The sequence below is a fragment of the Musca domestica genome, unplaced genomic scaffold (genome assembly GCF_030504385.1).
Source record: "Musca domestica strain aabys unplaced genomic scaffold, Musca_domestica.polishedcontigs.V.1.1 9, whole genome shotgun sequence".
In the NCBI taxonomy this organism is placed as follows: Eukaryota; Metazoa; Arthropoda; class Insecta; order Diptera; family Muscidae; genus Musca; species Musca domestica.
In genome coordinates this window covers 22,749,256-22,766,537 of record NW_026712435.1, presented here as the reverse complement: position 1 = coordinate 22,766,537, position 17,282 = coordinate 22,749,256, and the positions used below count along the sequence as shown (strand labels likewise).

Here is a 17,282-nt window from a genome sequence, read left to right as displayed (position 1 = left end):
GTCATTATTATTATCACCATACACGCTGACGCTGACGTATAAGTACATACCGACATCTGTATGTACATACAAGTCAGTGTGATATATGGATATGATGTTGCATATTTTGTTAGATTTTATTTGGACTTGTGTCGGAATGTTGTTGTAGAAAACAAAAACACAAAAAAAAAAACAAAACTTTCACTTTTCATTTTAAACACTCCGAGATGAAAGATAAAAGTAACGCTGATGATGATGACGGCGACGAATGCACTTGCTGTGAAATCACAAGTATAAACTAGTCTTAACATGCACGCATACATGTATAGGTATCATGTTTAAGTTAGATACTAGTTTGCAACTTATTGCTCGAAATAGTGTTGTTGGTGCTAATGGCGGTTTTTGTAAAAATGCAAGCGCGCCAGGAAATCATCCGAAAATTGTTTTCGAAAATAGAGGAACTCCATTTTAAAACGCGATTTTTAGCAATAGTCCTGCTTTGCAGGGAACCCTGATGATTTTTTTATACCCTCATCCATGTGGCTACATTTGATACGACCAAAACGTGCCTCATCGAAATAACGGTTTTGGACCCAGGTCTCTTTTAACCAAATCCGTTTCAGGACATTTGGTGTCGATCTAGCGATGTCCGTCCGCCGTCTGTCTGTCTGGCTGGCTGGTACGCACGATCCGATTTGATCCAAATATGGTACATCGTAATATTATTGTCGAACTTAGATCGAGTTCAGATATGGCCAATATCGATACACTCCTTCTGGTACCTCCTTCTGGTATCAAAAGATTGAAATTTAAAAAATTATCCGATTTGGCTCCAACTTTGCAAATCCTAATACTTCCAAATTTCGAATGTACGCACGATACCGATTTTATCCAAACATGGTATATCGTAATATTATTGTCGGATATGGCCAATATCGATACACTCCTTCTGGTACCAAAAGATTGAAATTTAAAAAATTATCTGATTTGGCTCCAACTTTGCAAATCCTAATAGTTCCAAATTTCGAATGTCAATGAAGCAACGGGAAATTAACATCCGATTCCATTCAAATTTGTTATATCTCAATATTTCCAACAATACAAAGATAAAGATGGTAGAAATCGGGTCATTTCTTCTGGTATCTTACCCACATAAGGTTCAAGATTTTGAAAAATCAAATGCTCGAAAAAACCGAAATAAGCATCCAACTTTCTTTAAATTTCACACACAAAAAATCCTTTTCTAACACAAGATCTTCTGGTACTCCTTCTGGTACTTCACCCACAAAGGGTCACAATTTTCAATACATATATATGTCATAACTTGCGAAACAAGTCAGCGATTTTTTCGCATAATTTTTTTTTTAATTTCGCATAAAATTGAATATAAATGTTCGATTTTCTTTAATTTTTTTTTATCTGATTTATTTGATTTATTTTTATCTGATTAGATCGGCCCGCTTTATTTTCTAAAAATTATCACATATCTCATATAAAGTGAAGAAAGTAGTCGATATAGTCCAAACCTGGCATGTCGCAATATTTATATCATATTTATTAAGGTCCGATACGAAATGGTCAATATTGGCCCATTCCTTCGGAACCTACGCCATATAGGGTCAACAATTTGAATAATCATAACAGAAGTCAAAACATATTTAAATCGTCAAACATCGGCAAAACCTCTTCATACTTTTTATCTTGTTTTGTTTTAGAGTTAGATTGTTTTTACTCCGGTTAAGTAAAATATTTTTTTCTTGAGAGACGGAACCGGGCATCAGGATTTCTAATCCGAAAACCCGGATTTTTAATCAGAATCTAAATTTCTGGCGGTATTGCCTTTTGAGAGATATATCAAAATGTAGAGCTAGCTTCATGCAAGTACTCTTCTCCATGTGATTTTTCTCTTAGATGTTTTGACATTAAATTAATTACGTGAGTATTATTTTTTACGAATTGCTTGTTTGTTGATTTGCCACATACGAAAAAAAAAACAACAAACAAAAACTAAATAAAAGTACTAAAAACACATAAAAATAATTTCTTTTCAAGCAAGTTCGCTTGGCATGCCAAACATGTGTAGAGTTTAATTTGATTTTGAACAGCGGCAGGTTGCTTTGGCTTGAAATCAACAAATTATGATGATTGTACGATCTACGCACATCCATACATTTACATATACATATGTACATACATACGTACATGGTTTTTAGCTGGTTTAATATGCTCTAAGTCAAACAAAGTTTCTTGTTCAGTTAAGCTTAATATAAGGGAATTGTATTAACGTTTTTTTTTGTTTCAATTTTCATTTAGCTCTACTGAGTCACAGTGGGTTTCACAAGAGAATCGCAGCCACTTACTTGGAATGAACTTTAATTTGTAGTTTTTTTCTAGTTAATCTAATCTTCCCCACGTTCTAGGTATTTTTGTTGGGTGATTCATTTGAAGGGAGATAATGACTTTATTTGAAATATGTTTGTAGGTATGTGTCTCAAAATTGGTTTTTGCAACATAAATTCAATAAAGCTTAAGAATTGTGCGAAAAGCATTAAATTTTATATTAAATATAAAAAATTAGCAATTGGCCTTTTGTATCCTGCAGGGGATATCCGATCTCGTCTACATTTGGTACATCGTAATATTTCAATCGAATTCGGAATGTGGCAAAATAGGTCCACTTCTTCTGGTAACTCCCACAAAATTTCCAAAGAAAATAAGAAACCATATTCGTAAGAAACGTGGTCCTGCATAAGAAATTTTTGTAATAGGCTGAAGTACCCATTATGAACTTAAAATATGAAATTTAAAACAATTCCGTTAAAAATTTCGGTAATATTATAAAAATATCAAATAAATGAGCTAAATGAAGACATGGACCTACATAGTCAATTTTCCATCATGGGTTGTAGTACCCATTGCGAGCTTCAAATACTAAATTTGAAACAATTCCGGTATAAATTTAGTTAAAATCATCAAAATACCGAATATCGAGGGGTACCGTTGTTTGGGGGCTATACGATATCGTGGACCTATATAGACAATACTCTTCTTGGGGGTAAAGAATTCAGAAGGAACTACTGGTGTGGATTTTGAACAATTTCATTGTGGTAAATGTGATACATGGTGGACCGATATCTACAATACTCTTCCAGGTGGTAAAGTACTTAGAATTAACTCCTGGTGTGGATTTTGAGACAATTCCATTGAAAAATGTTGTTAAAATCATGAAAATACATAATATGGGGAGGTACCGTTTTATGGTGGATATACGATATCGTGGACCCTAATATATCCATTCAATTCTCTTCCAGGGGGCAAAGTACTCAGGAGGAACTTCTGGTATGGATTTTAAGACAATTCCATTGAAAATTATGACCTAAGTCTTGAAAATACCGAATATCGGGAGGTACCGTTATATGGGAGTATCGTGGACCTATATAGACAATACTCTTCCAGGGGGGGTAAAGTTCTTAAAAAGAACTTCTAGTATGGATTTTGAGACAGTTTCATTGAAAAATGTGGATAAAATCATGAAAATACCGAATATTGCGAGGTGTCGTTATATGGGGGCAAAGACGTGGACCTGCATATGCAATTTAGTGCAATAGGCTGTAGTATCCATTACAAATTTAAAATATGAAATCTGAAGTGATTCCGGTAAACATGTCGTTAAAATCATCAAAATATCGAATAACTGGGGGTACAGTTTTTGGAGGGGCTATACGATATAGACATGGGTGAGATGAAAAAGTTGTAACTAATTTCAGGCTGCTGTCATTTCTAAGCCACTCGTCCGACAGCTGTTAAAATTATTCTAGTGACAGCTAATTATATTGTTTACAAGCGTACACAAGCATTTTGGTGAGAATTTCCCAGAAAAAAAGTTATTCGCGATGGAATTCAATCGTGAGAGTTCGATTTCTCCATAATAGCCGATGGTCGCTCTCCGCTTGTAATAATCGAACGTCGTATCAGAATAAATGCCGAATATTATCGCGAAAATATTCTGGAGGGTGTATTAAAGCCTTGGGCACGCTAACATTTTGGCCGCAGACCTTGGACATTCCACCAGGACTCGGCACGCGCCACCCAAGAATGGTTACAAAATGAGGTTGCTCGCTTCATTTCCAGCGCACAATGGCCACTAAAATCTCCGGATACAAATACGTTGAACTATTGTTTCTAGAGTATTTTGGAAACAAGGTTGGCACTAAAAAATACCAAAGTGTCGATGACCTCAAGCAAGCGCTTCGCCGGGAATGGACCAAAATACCGCAGCGCAACATTCGGGCAGCGTGTGACGGTTTCATTGGCCGTTTGAAGGCCATAATTCATGGGAAATGTGACCAATTTGAACAAATCTAAACTTATTATAAAATTTGATACTATTTCCGACGTTTTTGCTTTCATTCAATAAAATTTAAAAAGAAATGTAAAAATTATGGCGTTGGACTTTGTTTATATCTCAACCTGTATAGACAATTCACTTGTCCCTCCGAAAAGCTAATTTTTTGGAATTTTGTTTGAAAATCTTATTTTTTCCGGTTGCAACCCCCCGAAATGCGTTCGAAAGCCATTTCTGGCTACGTCGATGATATGGAGTGTAAAAAATTCTAAGTGGAGTTGTTGGTCTTAGGTCAAAAAATATAATATAGTACCAATTCGAGCGGAAAATATGGCCAACAACCTTGCGATAAACATGGGGGGTATATTTATATAAGGTTTGCACCAAAATTACTTGGGTACAATTATTGAAAATTTTGTTGTAGTTAAATTAAATTTGTGTATTACTGCATATCAGCAAAGGCCATGGTGCAGCTATGAGTAATTGCAGGTAAAGCAAATTACTGTTCTCGACTAATTACAAACGAAATGAAAATTGTGAACAACTTTCCACCACAGCACAGAGGCATGTATGTTCGTAAGCCTGAGTTGGAGGTGTCTGTATTTCCCATCTGTAAAATACACGGTTTGTCTGTCTGCCATTCATCGACAACAAATGAAAGTAGAAAATTTATAGACAAATTTGCCACATAAATTAGCTGATGAGGTTGTCCGAACAACTTACTGCTTCTGTGTGCTGAGCTACGACGCTACAGCAACAGACAAATGTGTAATGTTGTGTTTGTTTTTTGCAAAGCAATGCAAAACAATAATGACGGTATATAGACCAGTAGAAGAGTAGGAGGTAAATAAAAGAAGGCAGTAAAACGAAAAACCGGGCAAAAGAAGAAAATTAATATCAAAATGAAAAGAAAACTATGTCACACGCCAACCTGAGGAATTAACCATAACAGAAAACTACAAAAAATACCAAAAACATTTGCTTGCTCCACACTTTTGCTGCAGCCGATAAAATCCAAGAGATTTCCAACACAAATGCTGGCTGGAATGAAGAAAGCCACGCCAACTCGAGCAAAACGCATTTTCAAGTGAAAAAAAAAATCAGCCAACAACAGCAAAAATCTATCTGGGTATGTAAGTTTGTAAAGTGTGGCTGCTGCTGCTGAAGAAGCCCTGGAAGTGTTGTCGTCATCATGTCATGTGTGCTAGCAGTGACCGGGGGGTTGTAGCTGGAATAAAACATTCGGCTTGTTGGCCGATGAAGGGATGTGTGGTTTATTTGTTGGCCCCTGATATGATTTAAAAACAGACTAATTTTGTCATGGCTTCTTAGAGGGAATTAAGAAATTGTTTGACATTTCAAATCGCTTTTGCAAATCTGTGCTGTGGGTTTTTACACAAAATGGGTCTCCCTGTTTTATTGTGCCCTCAGGCTGCTGAACGGAATGGTCAGTGAACTCTGTTTGTGTCAATAGACAACTCGTTGGTGTTTTTGTTGTCTCTGTCTATGGAATAGCACAAACTATCTCAAAATTCTTCAACATATAAGGCAGTTTCTATATCTGAAAGATCTTTTAAAGGGTCTTTAATTACACTGCGCAAGAAAAAAAATAACTACTGGAAAATGCCAATATAATATGAAACTCGAGCATAAAATAGAAGTGTATTGGCGTTTTGAAAGTTTGTATCGCAAAGTAACCTTAATGTAGCTGGCAAGTCCCCACATTTTTAAAAATTTTCGGAATAAAAAGAAAATTCAGATCAGAAAACCTTGTAGCTTAGGCAAAAGTTTCTAAGGAAATATTACTGATTACAGTGTGAATGTTATTTTTAACCCTCAACAAAGGAGCCTTTTCGGTCTTTTTTTAAAAATGATTAAACGGGTTCGTAATTTAGAAGAATAATGTCTTCCCCTGTAGAAGACTTCCCCTGCTCCATGCCGTCATTCTACAGAAGATATCCTAAATATCTTTGATTTAAGGTATAGCTGCTAAAAATCTTCGCTTCACAAAAAAAAAAAAAATAAAATAAAAAAAAATAAATAATAAATAAATAAATAAACAAGATCTGCCAAAGGCCTTCTCTTTATAGAAGACCTGTTGTAGATTCAGAAGCACTTTTCAAAGATTTCATTTCCTTAGAAAGCCTTTAGGAGCCCTTCCTTCTATAGAGAATCTGTTAAATGTCTTCTATCAATAACAGACCCAATGAACCCTTCTCTCTATAGAAGTCCTGTTAAAAGTCTTCACGCTATAAAAGTTTATATAGTTTTTATACCCTACACCATAAGGTGGTCAGGGTATTATGTATTTGTGCATTTGTTTGTAACATTTCCAAGGAAGCGAGTTAGACCAATAGTTTTTTTTTTGATGATCTGCATAGAATCACTTTCTAAGTCGATTTATGAATGTCCGCCCGTCTGTCCTTGTATTTTTGTAGACAAATTACAGGTTGCATTTTTTAATCCGATTGAGATGAAATTTTCCATACAAGAATTGTTTGGCCCAAGGATGAACCCTATTGAAATTGGTGAGAATTGGTCCAAATCTAGATATAGCTCCCATATATGTATAGTCAACCGATTTCAGGTTAATTGTTGACAAAGTGGTCAATATCAGCCCAAAATGGACTGAATTTCGGCACATCCGAACGAATTCAGTCACCAGCAAATTTGGTGAAAATCGGTTTAGATTTGGATATAGCTCCCATATATATATGTTTTATCCGATTTTGGGTTTTAAGTCCCTCACATTCGTAATATGTAATCTGTCACAACGATGTTCGGGGTAATATACCAAATAGAGCTCAGAAATACCTTTGCCAAATTTTATCGAGATCGGCTCGGATTTAAATATATAGCTCCCATATATATCTTCGCTCGATTTGCCTTTTATTGTGCACCAAATGGGTAATATGAGCCCAAATGGGATGGATTTTAGCTATTACGACCAAATTGAGCCTAGAAATAAGTACGTCAAATTTGGTGAAATTTGCTTCATATATAGCTATAGCTGCCATATATAAAGTTCAGAAATACCTTCGACAAATTTTATCGAGATCGGTTCAGATTTGGATATAGCTCGCATATATATGTCTTTATCTGATTTCAAGTTAATTGTTCACCTTGTATATTAAAATATAAGCCCGAACAAATTAAAATTTAGTAAAAATCGATTCAGAAGACCTTTTAAATATCTTCTCTTATAGAAGACTGGATAAAGGTATTTTCTCTATAGAAGTCTTAATAAAGATCTTTTTTTCATAACATGTCTGTTAAAAGTCTACTTTCTACGAAAGGCCTGTTAAAGGCTTTCATTCGGTAGAAGTCGTGTTAAAACACTTTTCCCTTCGGAAGACTAAAATAAAGGTTAATAAAGGTTTCCTTTCTGTAGAAGGCCTTCTCTCTATAAAAGAACACTTAATAAATGTCTTTACAAGACCTTTAGAGGTCTTCTACAGATATGGAATATATTTTCTATGACCAGAATAATTTTTATCAGCTTTTTTTAGAATTAAGAGCTTTGAAATGTGTTCCACAAGCAAAGGACCTTCAAAAATTCTTTCGTAGACGAAAAATCATTAACAGATTTTTTTTTTGTAAATAAGAAATCTCTAAAAATTCTTCTTAAAACCGAAAACCTTTGAAGATTTTTTGTAGATAGAATGGCTCTGTATATTTCTTTAGAAACCTTATCGAATTTCAGCAGATTGAGAAAATCATTTGTATTTTTATTTATTTTTCCTTCACATTTCCCAATACATACCTTGGTGTGCAAGAATGCCAGACTCTTGTTGACATTTTCGATTTTGTGGACACGCATGCGTCCATTATTTGGCTTTCCCAGCTTTTCACCGGATATTATTTCAAGTAATTTCAACAGTTTGACACCGTCTGCTAAATCCGTGAAAAGGTCTTCGACCTCTAGCTTTGCCTGGAAAATAGCAACAAGAAAGAGAGAGGGAGAGAGATGTTAAAAATATGTAACGTAATTAAAAAAAAAAAAAACTGGTATTGTCAACAAACATTTTTTTTGAAAATAATTGCTTTGATTGATTATCAAAAGCAAAAAAAAAAAAACAAGTAAGCAAAGGCTACAGTCGAGCGGGGCCGACCATTGAATACCCTACAACACTATAATAAACGATACAGTTTATGTAGGCGAGATACTCGAAAGAATTCCACAAGATATTGTGACAAATTATAAAAGAAAACCATCAGGTTTCCTTCTCTAATTTTCGAATAATAGCAATTTAAACGAATTTGCTCATTTCCAAGTTATTGGTAGATGCTGCACGTAAATGGTCTTCCTAGATCTGGAACCAATATTTCCCAAAGACCTATAATCTCTCAGAAGTGGCAAAAGATTAACATTTATTATTGGTTTTTGACTGAAACGCATCTATATGAGATACAGACATTTGACTATATTCTTCAACGAAATCAGCCTTAACGAAATAGTCAGAAGTGCGTCTTTCCTGCATTTGTGAATTCTCCGAAAAGTCGCTGGAATGGACATTTTCGTATTTAGTCTACAAAAGTTGGCAAACTATTTCGCACATTGAATATTTTTGGACGGCCATCCAAAACTGCTTGGGTTTTGCAATGTCAGGTAACCCCCATTCAAATGTGCGTGAGGATCGGGCAATAAGTACGACCTGCTGACAATTTTGCAGTTTTTTGGACCATTTCAACCCCTAAATATATTGCGATCATCTCCAAAAAGAATAGGCTTCTATTCTGACCCTCATCTTATACCCATGCAAAATTTCGTAAGGATCGGGCCATAAATGCGATCTGTATATGATATCCTGATATCCTAACTACTTAGTTTTGTTAGCTGTAGAAATATTACCAAATGTTTAATTCAAAATGAAAATATGCCAAAAATATGACAAAATTGAAAAAATATGAGAAAATGTTACAAATCCAATATTTTGATCTTTAGAGAGATATTTTTAAGGGATTTTTTATACGTTTTTTCTTTCCTAACAAGAGGCCATTCTGAATTAATGAGAACTGTTGAAATCAGTTCAGCCGTTCTCGACATATAAGAGATCTTTCAAGCATATATCCTTTGATAGACATATATATCTCACATATTTTGCTATATATCCGATTTTTTGGATGCTAACATCAATGTAAAGGTCAGAAGTAACCTTGTCATGGCTTCGTGATTTCGCCGGGATTTAAAATATTCGCGGTTTAATGAAAAATTTTGAATTTTTTCAACACAAAAGATATGGTCTATTTTACCCGCTAAATATTATCCGATGACCACCCTAATTGGTAGGCTTTTTCCCCGCCCTAAACTCTAGCTACATACGAAATTCCGCGTCGATTGGTCTATAATTGCGACCTGTATAGCTACTGCAAAATCCGATATTTTTTCAGTATTTGGTTCATTTCGACCCCTAAATATTATGCGATCATCTCCAAAAGAAATAGGGTTCTATTCCGACCCTAGCCCCACCTCCATTTTAAATTTCGTGAAGATTGGACAATAATTGCGACCTGTAGAGTGATTACAAATTAACATGGACAGACGGACAGACGGACATACATAGCTAGATCGACTCAGCTCGGCGAGCTAGAAAGATCCATATATACTTTCCTATATGGGAAACCATTATTTCGAGGTTGTACATAATTTCTGGCCCAATCAAACTTATAATACCTCCAACACATAGTGTTGTAGGGTATAAAAAACAAAAATGAAAAAAAAAAAAAAAAAAAAAAAAAAAAAAACATTGACAATTACAACCATTCCGTACATACCTTTACCAGAAAGGAATTCATCCATTTTGTGAAGGTCTTCTTCTGTATGTGCAGACGCTCCTCCTGCAATGTCTTAATTCGTTCATTTTCGAATTTCATAATGCCATCGCGCTGTGTCATGTTGGCTGAGTTGCGACTCGTCTGTGATTGCAATGAATAACCGCCCGGCTCATATTGTGATGCTGTAAAGGAAAACAAAAAAAAAAACAGGCGGAAAACAAAGCCAAATTAATAAATTGTGATGAGAAATTGTGATGGAAGAAATTTTGCGAAATAAACATATTAAATACACGTGTGTGTGTAGACATGTACAATTGATAAATATTCATAAAAAAACTGACAAAAATTTTTTTTATTAAAAAAATCTCCATTGAATTGAAAAGTATAACAAAACTCCCAAACGGGGGATACCTAAAAAAAGTAAGCCTTTTCCAGGTGGAATTCAAAATATTTTTGAACTGTTCCAGAAATGCAATGCAATGTAAAAATGAGAAAAATTGCAAAATTAGTAGATTTTTACAAGATCTGGAACAGAGGTTTTATTTGTAACTCGTTATATTTAACTTGATGACACTGTGCTACAAAACTGAATTTCTTCAATTATTTAAGGAAAACCCAGCAGATTATGAAATTAGAGCTGAAAAAGAAGACACGTGTATTGGCGTTGTGAAAGTCTGGCTTCGCAAAGTAACTTGAATAGAGTGGGCGTCTTTGGGCCTCTTTCACATTTCTTAAATATGTCGGATTGGGATTCCTTTGAATCTGTTGATTTTGATTTTAAGCAATATTACTGATAACAATACAAGAAATATTTTGGTTGGAAATTTTAAACCTTAAGCAAGTCACCAAAGGGGTCTTTTTTGGTCCCTTTTTCAGAATATTGTTAAAAACTTTCTTAAAATGGGATCGTAGCATTTCGAAATATTCTACAAAAATGTTTGTCATAAAAATCTACTATAGGTCCAAGAAGACATCAAAAGTCCTTAATCTTACCTAAACGTCAGGAATTCATAAAAATTAAAAACACATTTTAGGGTTAAAGATGTACTTTTTGTGAATTTACGCAGAAATCATAAATTTCATACTCATCTCAGGTTTCTGGTTGAGAGAAATATTTAGATATAGCAAGTTGTAAAGAATCGCTGACTTGTAATTGTAAATTATTTATAAATTGTGACCCTTTGTGGTTGAGGTACCAGAAGGGCTTCGCAGGTATATATCATCATCACAACAGATTTTGTGTTAGCAAAGATGTTTGTATGTGTGAAATTTGAAGAAAGTTGTTATTAGTTCTCTTTCTTTCTGCGTTTAGTTTCTCGAAATCTTGAACCCTATGTGAGAGAAATACTGGTCCGATCTCTGCCATCTTTATAAGAGATCTTGCGTTTATGAATATATTGAGATGTGCCTAGTCTGAATGGAATCGAATGTTAATTTCGCGTTTTATGAGCTTTCAAAGTTTTGACCCTTTCACAACAGAACTTGTGTTAGTAGAAATAATGGGATGTGTGAAATATGAAGAGAACCGGATGCCTATTTCGTTTTTATGATCGTTTTGCTTACTCAAAACTTTAACCCCTTGTGGGGGAGGTACCAGAAGGAATGGCCCGACCTCTACTATCTTTATAACAGACCTTGTGTTGATGGAAATATTCAGATGACCCAAGTCTGAATGGAATCGGACGTTAATTTCGGGTTTTATGAGCTTCGTATATAGTAAAAATGTTGAACCTTTGTGTGGGAGGTACCAGAGCGAGTGAACCGATATATTCCACCCTCACAGCAGATCTTGTGTTATTAGAGATAATGAGATGTCTGAAATATAAAAAGAACCGGATGCTCATTTCGGATTTTATAAACGTTTCGGTTATTCAAAACGTTGACCCTTTGTAGGGGAGGGAGGTACCAGAAGGAATGGCCCGACCTCTATCACCTTTATAACAGATCTTGTGGTGATAGAAATATTGAGCTGCGCCAAGTCTCAATAGAATCGGATGTTAATTTCGTTTTATGTGCTTCATGGGTATTCAAAATATTGACCCTTTCTGGGGAAGGTACTTGATGGAGTGGACCGTTATTGTCCATTTTCGCATTTGGCCTAGCAATAATGCAAATATTACGATTTGCAAAGTTGGAGCAAAATCGGATCATACTTTCTCTTTCTGTGCAGTATTTTTTTTTTTTTGAAGGAGTAGACCGATATTGCCCATCTCCGAACTCGATCTAGGTTTGACAATAATATTATGATGTACCAAGTTTGGATCAAATCAGATGCTCCCTTCGAGAGTCATCGTGCGCACCAGCCAAACAGACGGATGGAAATGGCTAGATCGACTACAAATGTCCTGAAACGGATTTGATCCAAAGAGACCTAGGGTCTAAAACGGTTATTTCTCTAGCCATATGGCTGACGGTATAAAAATTTAATTTTGTCGCACACTGTTATGGACCTATAACCGAAAACATTAAAAAATACGATTTGAAAAAATTTGTTTAAAAAAAGCAGTCCTTTTTGATATGAAATTTTGGAAGAAATAGTTTTTTTGGGATTCCAAATTGTCAGTCTACAAGTTGTTGATAATCAAAACAGTTCTTAAAAAAATTGGAAATCGACATAAAATTTTATGCTGATCAAGAAACCAGTAGTGGAAAAAATTTCTTGAAAAATAACTTTTTTATGTAAATATTTTTGAAAAATGTTGTGGTTAAAAATTTCTTAAGATTTTAATTTTTGAAATTCCAGATGACAAATCCCTCTGTCATCGATTATTTTTTGCCATAATTGCATTAAAGGATCATTTCAAAAAAGTTTTTTTTTTGTTTTTAACAAAAAATATAAATATTTGTTTCTAATTCATTAAATTCAGTAATCGCCCTGTTATCTTGTTTTGTTAGTTGTTTTTTTTTTTGCAGAAGGTGTTTTCAATTTTCAGCTCTGAGGTAATTTCCTATTTACGGAGTTTTTGATAAAAAAAAAAAAACACAAAATTCCCCAGGCAAAACGAAATTAAGTAATTTTTTCCCCTATCCATTCCCTTCATGGTTGACATACCAACGAGGGGAGGAAACTTTATTTGATAACCTCGTACAAAAAGACGTCATATCTTGGATATTTTTCGAATTGAGTTGTTTTTGTTGGTTGTCGTTTTCAAGGTTTTCAAAATATGACTTGGTTTCCTCAAACAAACAAAAATGGGAAACAACTTAGATTTAAGTTTCATTTTGTAACCTAGAAAAATAAAAAAAAAAGTTGAAATACCAAACATTCTTATCGCCCGATAAGAAGAACCAATCCACCCAACCAACGGGGAATGCAAAGAATCGTCAGCATGGCCTGTAGTAATTTGAGGTCTATTTTCCGTTTGAAATCATTTAATTTTTGTTTTGCAGGAAATAAATTCTTGGGGTATTTAGTCATATTATGAAATGGAAAATCGAAATGATTTCTCATTTCCAAGTAATTTTAAGACACCCCAATATTGGAGGTGCGATAAAATGTTCTTTGGATTCAATGATAACAACTAAAGGTTAAGTGGACAGGAGGTTAAACACCTCACCAATTTAGTAGCACAGTCGATGGGGAATTGTTAGATTATACAAAAATAGACGACTGGACTGGACTGGAGATAAGAAAATTTCCAAAGCTCTACAATGTGAAAACTTAAATTACACTGGGCAACACAAAAAATAATTACAGGAAAAATTCAGTAGATTATGAAAGTAGGGCTAAAAATAGAAGATACCTGTATCGGCTATTTGAAAGTTTTTATTGAAAAGTGACCAAAATAAAGGGGGGAAATTTTCCCCCTCTTCCACATATTTTTGAAAAATTCGGGGTACGATTCTTTGGAATCTTTTGATTTTAGGTATATAGTGTCTCCGGCAGTATTACAGATAACAATACGAGGATTCGAGGGGGAACGTTTCCACCTTCTCCACATATTTTTGAAATTTTCGAGTTACGATTTTTCGGAATCCGTTGATTTTAGGTAAATAGAGACTTTAAGAGCATTGCAGATAACAATACGAGGATTATTTCGAGGGGGTAAGTTTCCCTCTTCCCTACACATTTTTGAAAATTTCGGTTTGCGACTCTTCGGAATCTGTTGTTTGTAGGTATATAGTAACTTCAGCAGTATTGCAGATAAAAACACGAGGATTATTATGATGGAAAATTTTAACCCTCAAGCGAGTAAACAAAGGGGTCTTTTGGGTCGTTTTTTGAAATATGGTTAAATACAGGGCGAGATGAAAAATCTGCAACCAATTTCAGACTGCTGTCATTTGTAAGCCACTCGTCTGACAGCTGTTAAAATTATTCCAGTGACAGCTCATTATATTGTTTACAAGTGTACAGAAGCATTTTAGTGAGAATTTTCCAGAAAAAAGTCAGTACAGAATTCAAGCGTGATAGTGTGATTTCTTTATATTTGGCTGGAAAACCACAAGTGGCTATCGTTAGAGCACTCCAGCATTTAAATGTCAATAAATGTTTTGTATCTCGCTACCATCGCTCGTTCCCGTGATACTGGTAGCGTAGCCCGACGTCGAGGAAGTGGACGGAAGAAAACAGCAACATCGGCAGAAATGGTTCGAAAATTAAAGAAGCGACTTGATCGAAAATATTGAAAAATGAGCTCGGGGTAAAGCCAGTGAAATTCCAAAAAGTGCAAGAACTTGCACCGCAACAGAAAGAAAATAGAACCAAAAGAGCTAAAGAGTTGCTTCGCTTGGTCGAAAGTGGTGAACTGCCGAATTTGGTTTTCTCCGATGAGAAAACATTCGTTGTCGAGCAGTTTGTAAACAAAATGATCGTGTTTACTTTCCAAAGAGGTCAGCTGAAAATATGCACCTTCGGTTGGCCACCAGAACTCAAGCGCCGGCCATGGTGATGGTGTGGACTGCCATAACAGCCGATGGTCGCTCTTCGCTCGTATTAATCGACCGTGCTATCAGAATAAATGCCGAATATTATCGTGAAAATATTCTGTAGGGTGTATAAAAGCCTTGGGCACGCAAGTATTTTGGCCTCAGACCTTGGACATTCCAACAGGACTCAGCACCATCGCACTCAACACACGCCACCCAAGAATGGTTACAAAATGAGGTTCCCCGCTTCATTTCCAGCGCACAATGGCCACCAAAATCTCCGGATACCAATCCGTTGGACTATTGTGTCTGGAGTTTTTGGAAAGCAAGGTTGGCACCTCCAGCAAGCGCTTCGGCGGGAATGGACCAAAATGCCACCCAAAAATGGCTACAAAATGAGGTTCCTCGCTTCATTTCCAGAGCACAATGGCCACCAAAATCTCCAAAATACCGCAAAGCAACATTCGGGCAGCGTGTGACGGTTTCATTGGCCGTCTTAAGGCCATAATTCGTGCCAAAGGTGACCAATATGAACAAATCTAAACTTATTCTAAAATTTGATGCTATTTCCGACATTTTTTGATTTCTTTCAATAAAATTAAAAAAAAATGTAAAAATTATGGCGTATGACTTTTTTGCAGTTTTTTTTTATCTCAACCGTACACAACGGGACACCAAATTTTTCAGCTATATTTTGCAAATTTTATGTTAGCTCCTCAAAATTTGATAGAGATCTTTGGATTACATCTAGAATTGTTCAAAGACTCAAAGTGAAATTTGACCTAGAATATTTCTTCCATTGACATTTTCCCCCCATCAAATTGAGTAATTTGGAAGATTTTGACTCAGATGAAAAAAGTAACACTCAGAAAACGTAAGCCTATAATTCCCACTTTTAATATAAACATTTCTAAGGTAATGTTCTTCATAACTTTTATACCTAGACATATGGTTTATTCTGAGACTTATAGTGAAATTTGGTGTAGATTATTTCCTCTTTTGATACTTTTTGTCTAAAAGAAGTTTTATATTACTTTCATGTATCAACTCGAAAAAAGAACGAAGAAAAATCCATAAAAAGACAAGTAAAGTACATTAAGTTCGGCCGGGCCGAATTTTTAATACCCTCCACCTTAGGGTAATAGAAACACTACAACCAATGATGACCAACAAATATCAATTTTTAGACATATTCGTGGGAAAATGTGGCAAAGATCATCAAAATACCGAATATCGGGAGGTACCGTTATATGGGGGCTATACCAAAACGTGGACCTATTCATGCTAAGTTTCGCCACCGGAGCTAGAACCCATTATGACCATCAAATACCAATTTTTAGACAAATTCATGAAAAAATGTGGCAAAAATCATCAAAATACCGAATATTGGGAGGTACCGTTATATGGAGGCTATACCAAAACGTGGACCTATTCATGCTAAGTTTCGCCACCGGAGCTAGAACCCATTATGACCATCAAATACCAATTTTTAGACAAATTCATGAAAAAATGTGGCAAAAATCATCAAAATACCGAATATTGGGAGGTACCGTTATATGGGGGCTATACCAAAACGTGGACCTATTCATGCTAAGTTTCGCCACCGGAGCTAGAACCCATTATGACCATCAAATACCAATTTTTAGACAAATTCATGAAAAAATGTGGCAAACATCATCAAAATATCGAATATCGGGAGGTACCGTTGTATGGAGGCTATACAAAAGCGTGGAACTATACCTGCAAAGTTTCGCCACCGGAGCTAGAACCCATTATGACCAACAAATACCAATTTTTAGACAAATCCATGAAAAAATGTGGCAAACATCATCAAAATACCGAATATTGGGAGGTACCGTTATATGGGGGCTATACCAAAACGTGGACCTATAATTACAATGTTTCGCCACCGGAGCTGGAACCCATAATGACCAACAAATACCGATTTTCAGACAAATCCGTGAAAAAAGTGTGGTAAAAAAACTAAAATACTAAATATCGGGAGATACCTTTATATGGGGGCTATACCACAACGTGGACCTATACATGCAATGTTTTGCCACACGCTCAGGGACCCCCAGGAGTACCATTATATGGGGATTATACCAAAACGTGGACCGATATATCTCATTTTCAATACCAACCATCCTAGACATAATACACATTATTTTGACGCTCTATGTCAAACAATGTGGGCTGTATCGTGATCGTATGGGGTTTACGATGAATATTTAGGGAGGTCGAGGGTATAGCAAGGAAATATTTTCGGTTTTTTTTCGGCGAAATTTAAAGGAGAATTTTCATGGATATCTAC

At 35.4% G+C, this 17,282-nt stretch overlaps 1 protein-coding gene across 1 annotated transcript in view; it reads right to left on the bottom strand.

The window, feature by feature from the left end:
- The window catches only part of LOC131800423 (spectrin beta chain, non-erythrocytic 5-like), a 53,340-nt gene that overhangs the window by 27,771 nt on the left and 8,287 nt on the right, over positions 1 to 17,282 (bottom strand). Inside the window, 2 exon segments of the mRNA XM_059131725.1 lie at positions 8,088 to 8,255; positions 10,100 to 10,281. Coding sequence (XP_058987708.1) covers positions 8,088 to 8,255; positions 10,100 to 10,281 — 350 coding nt within the window.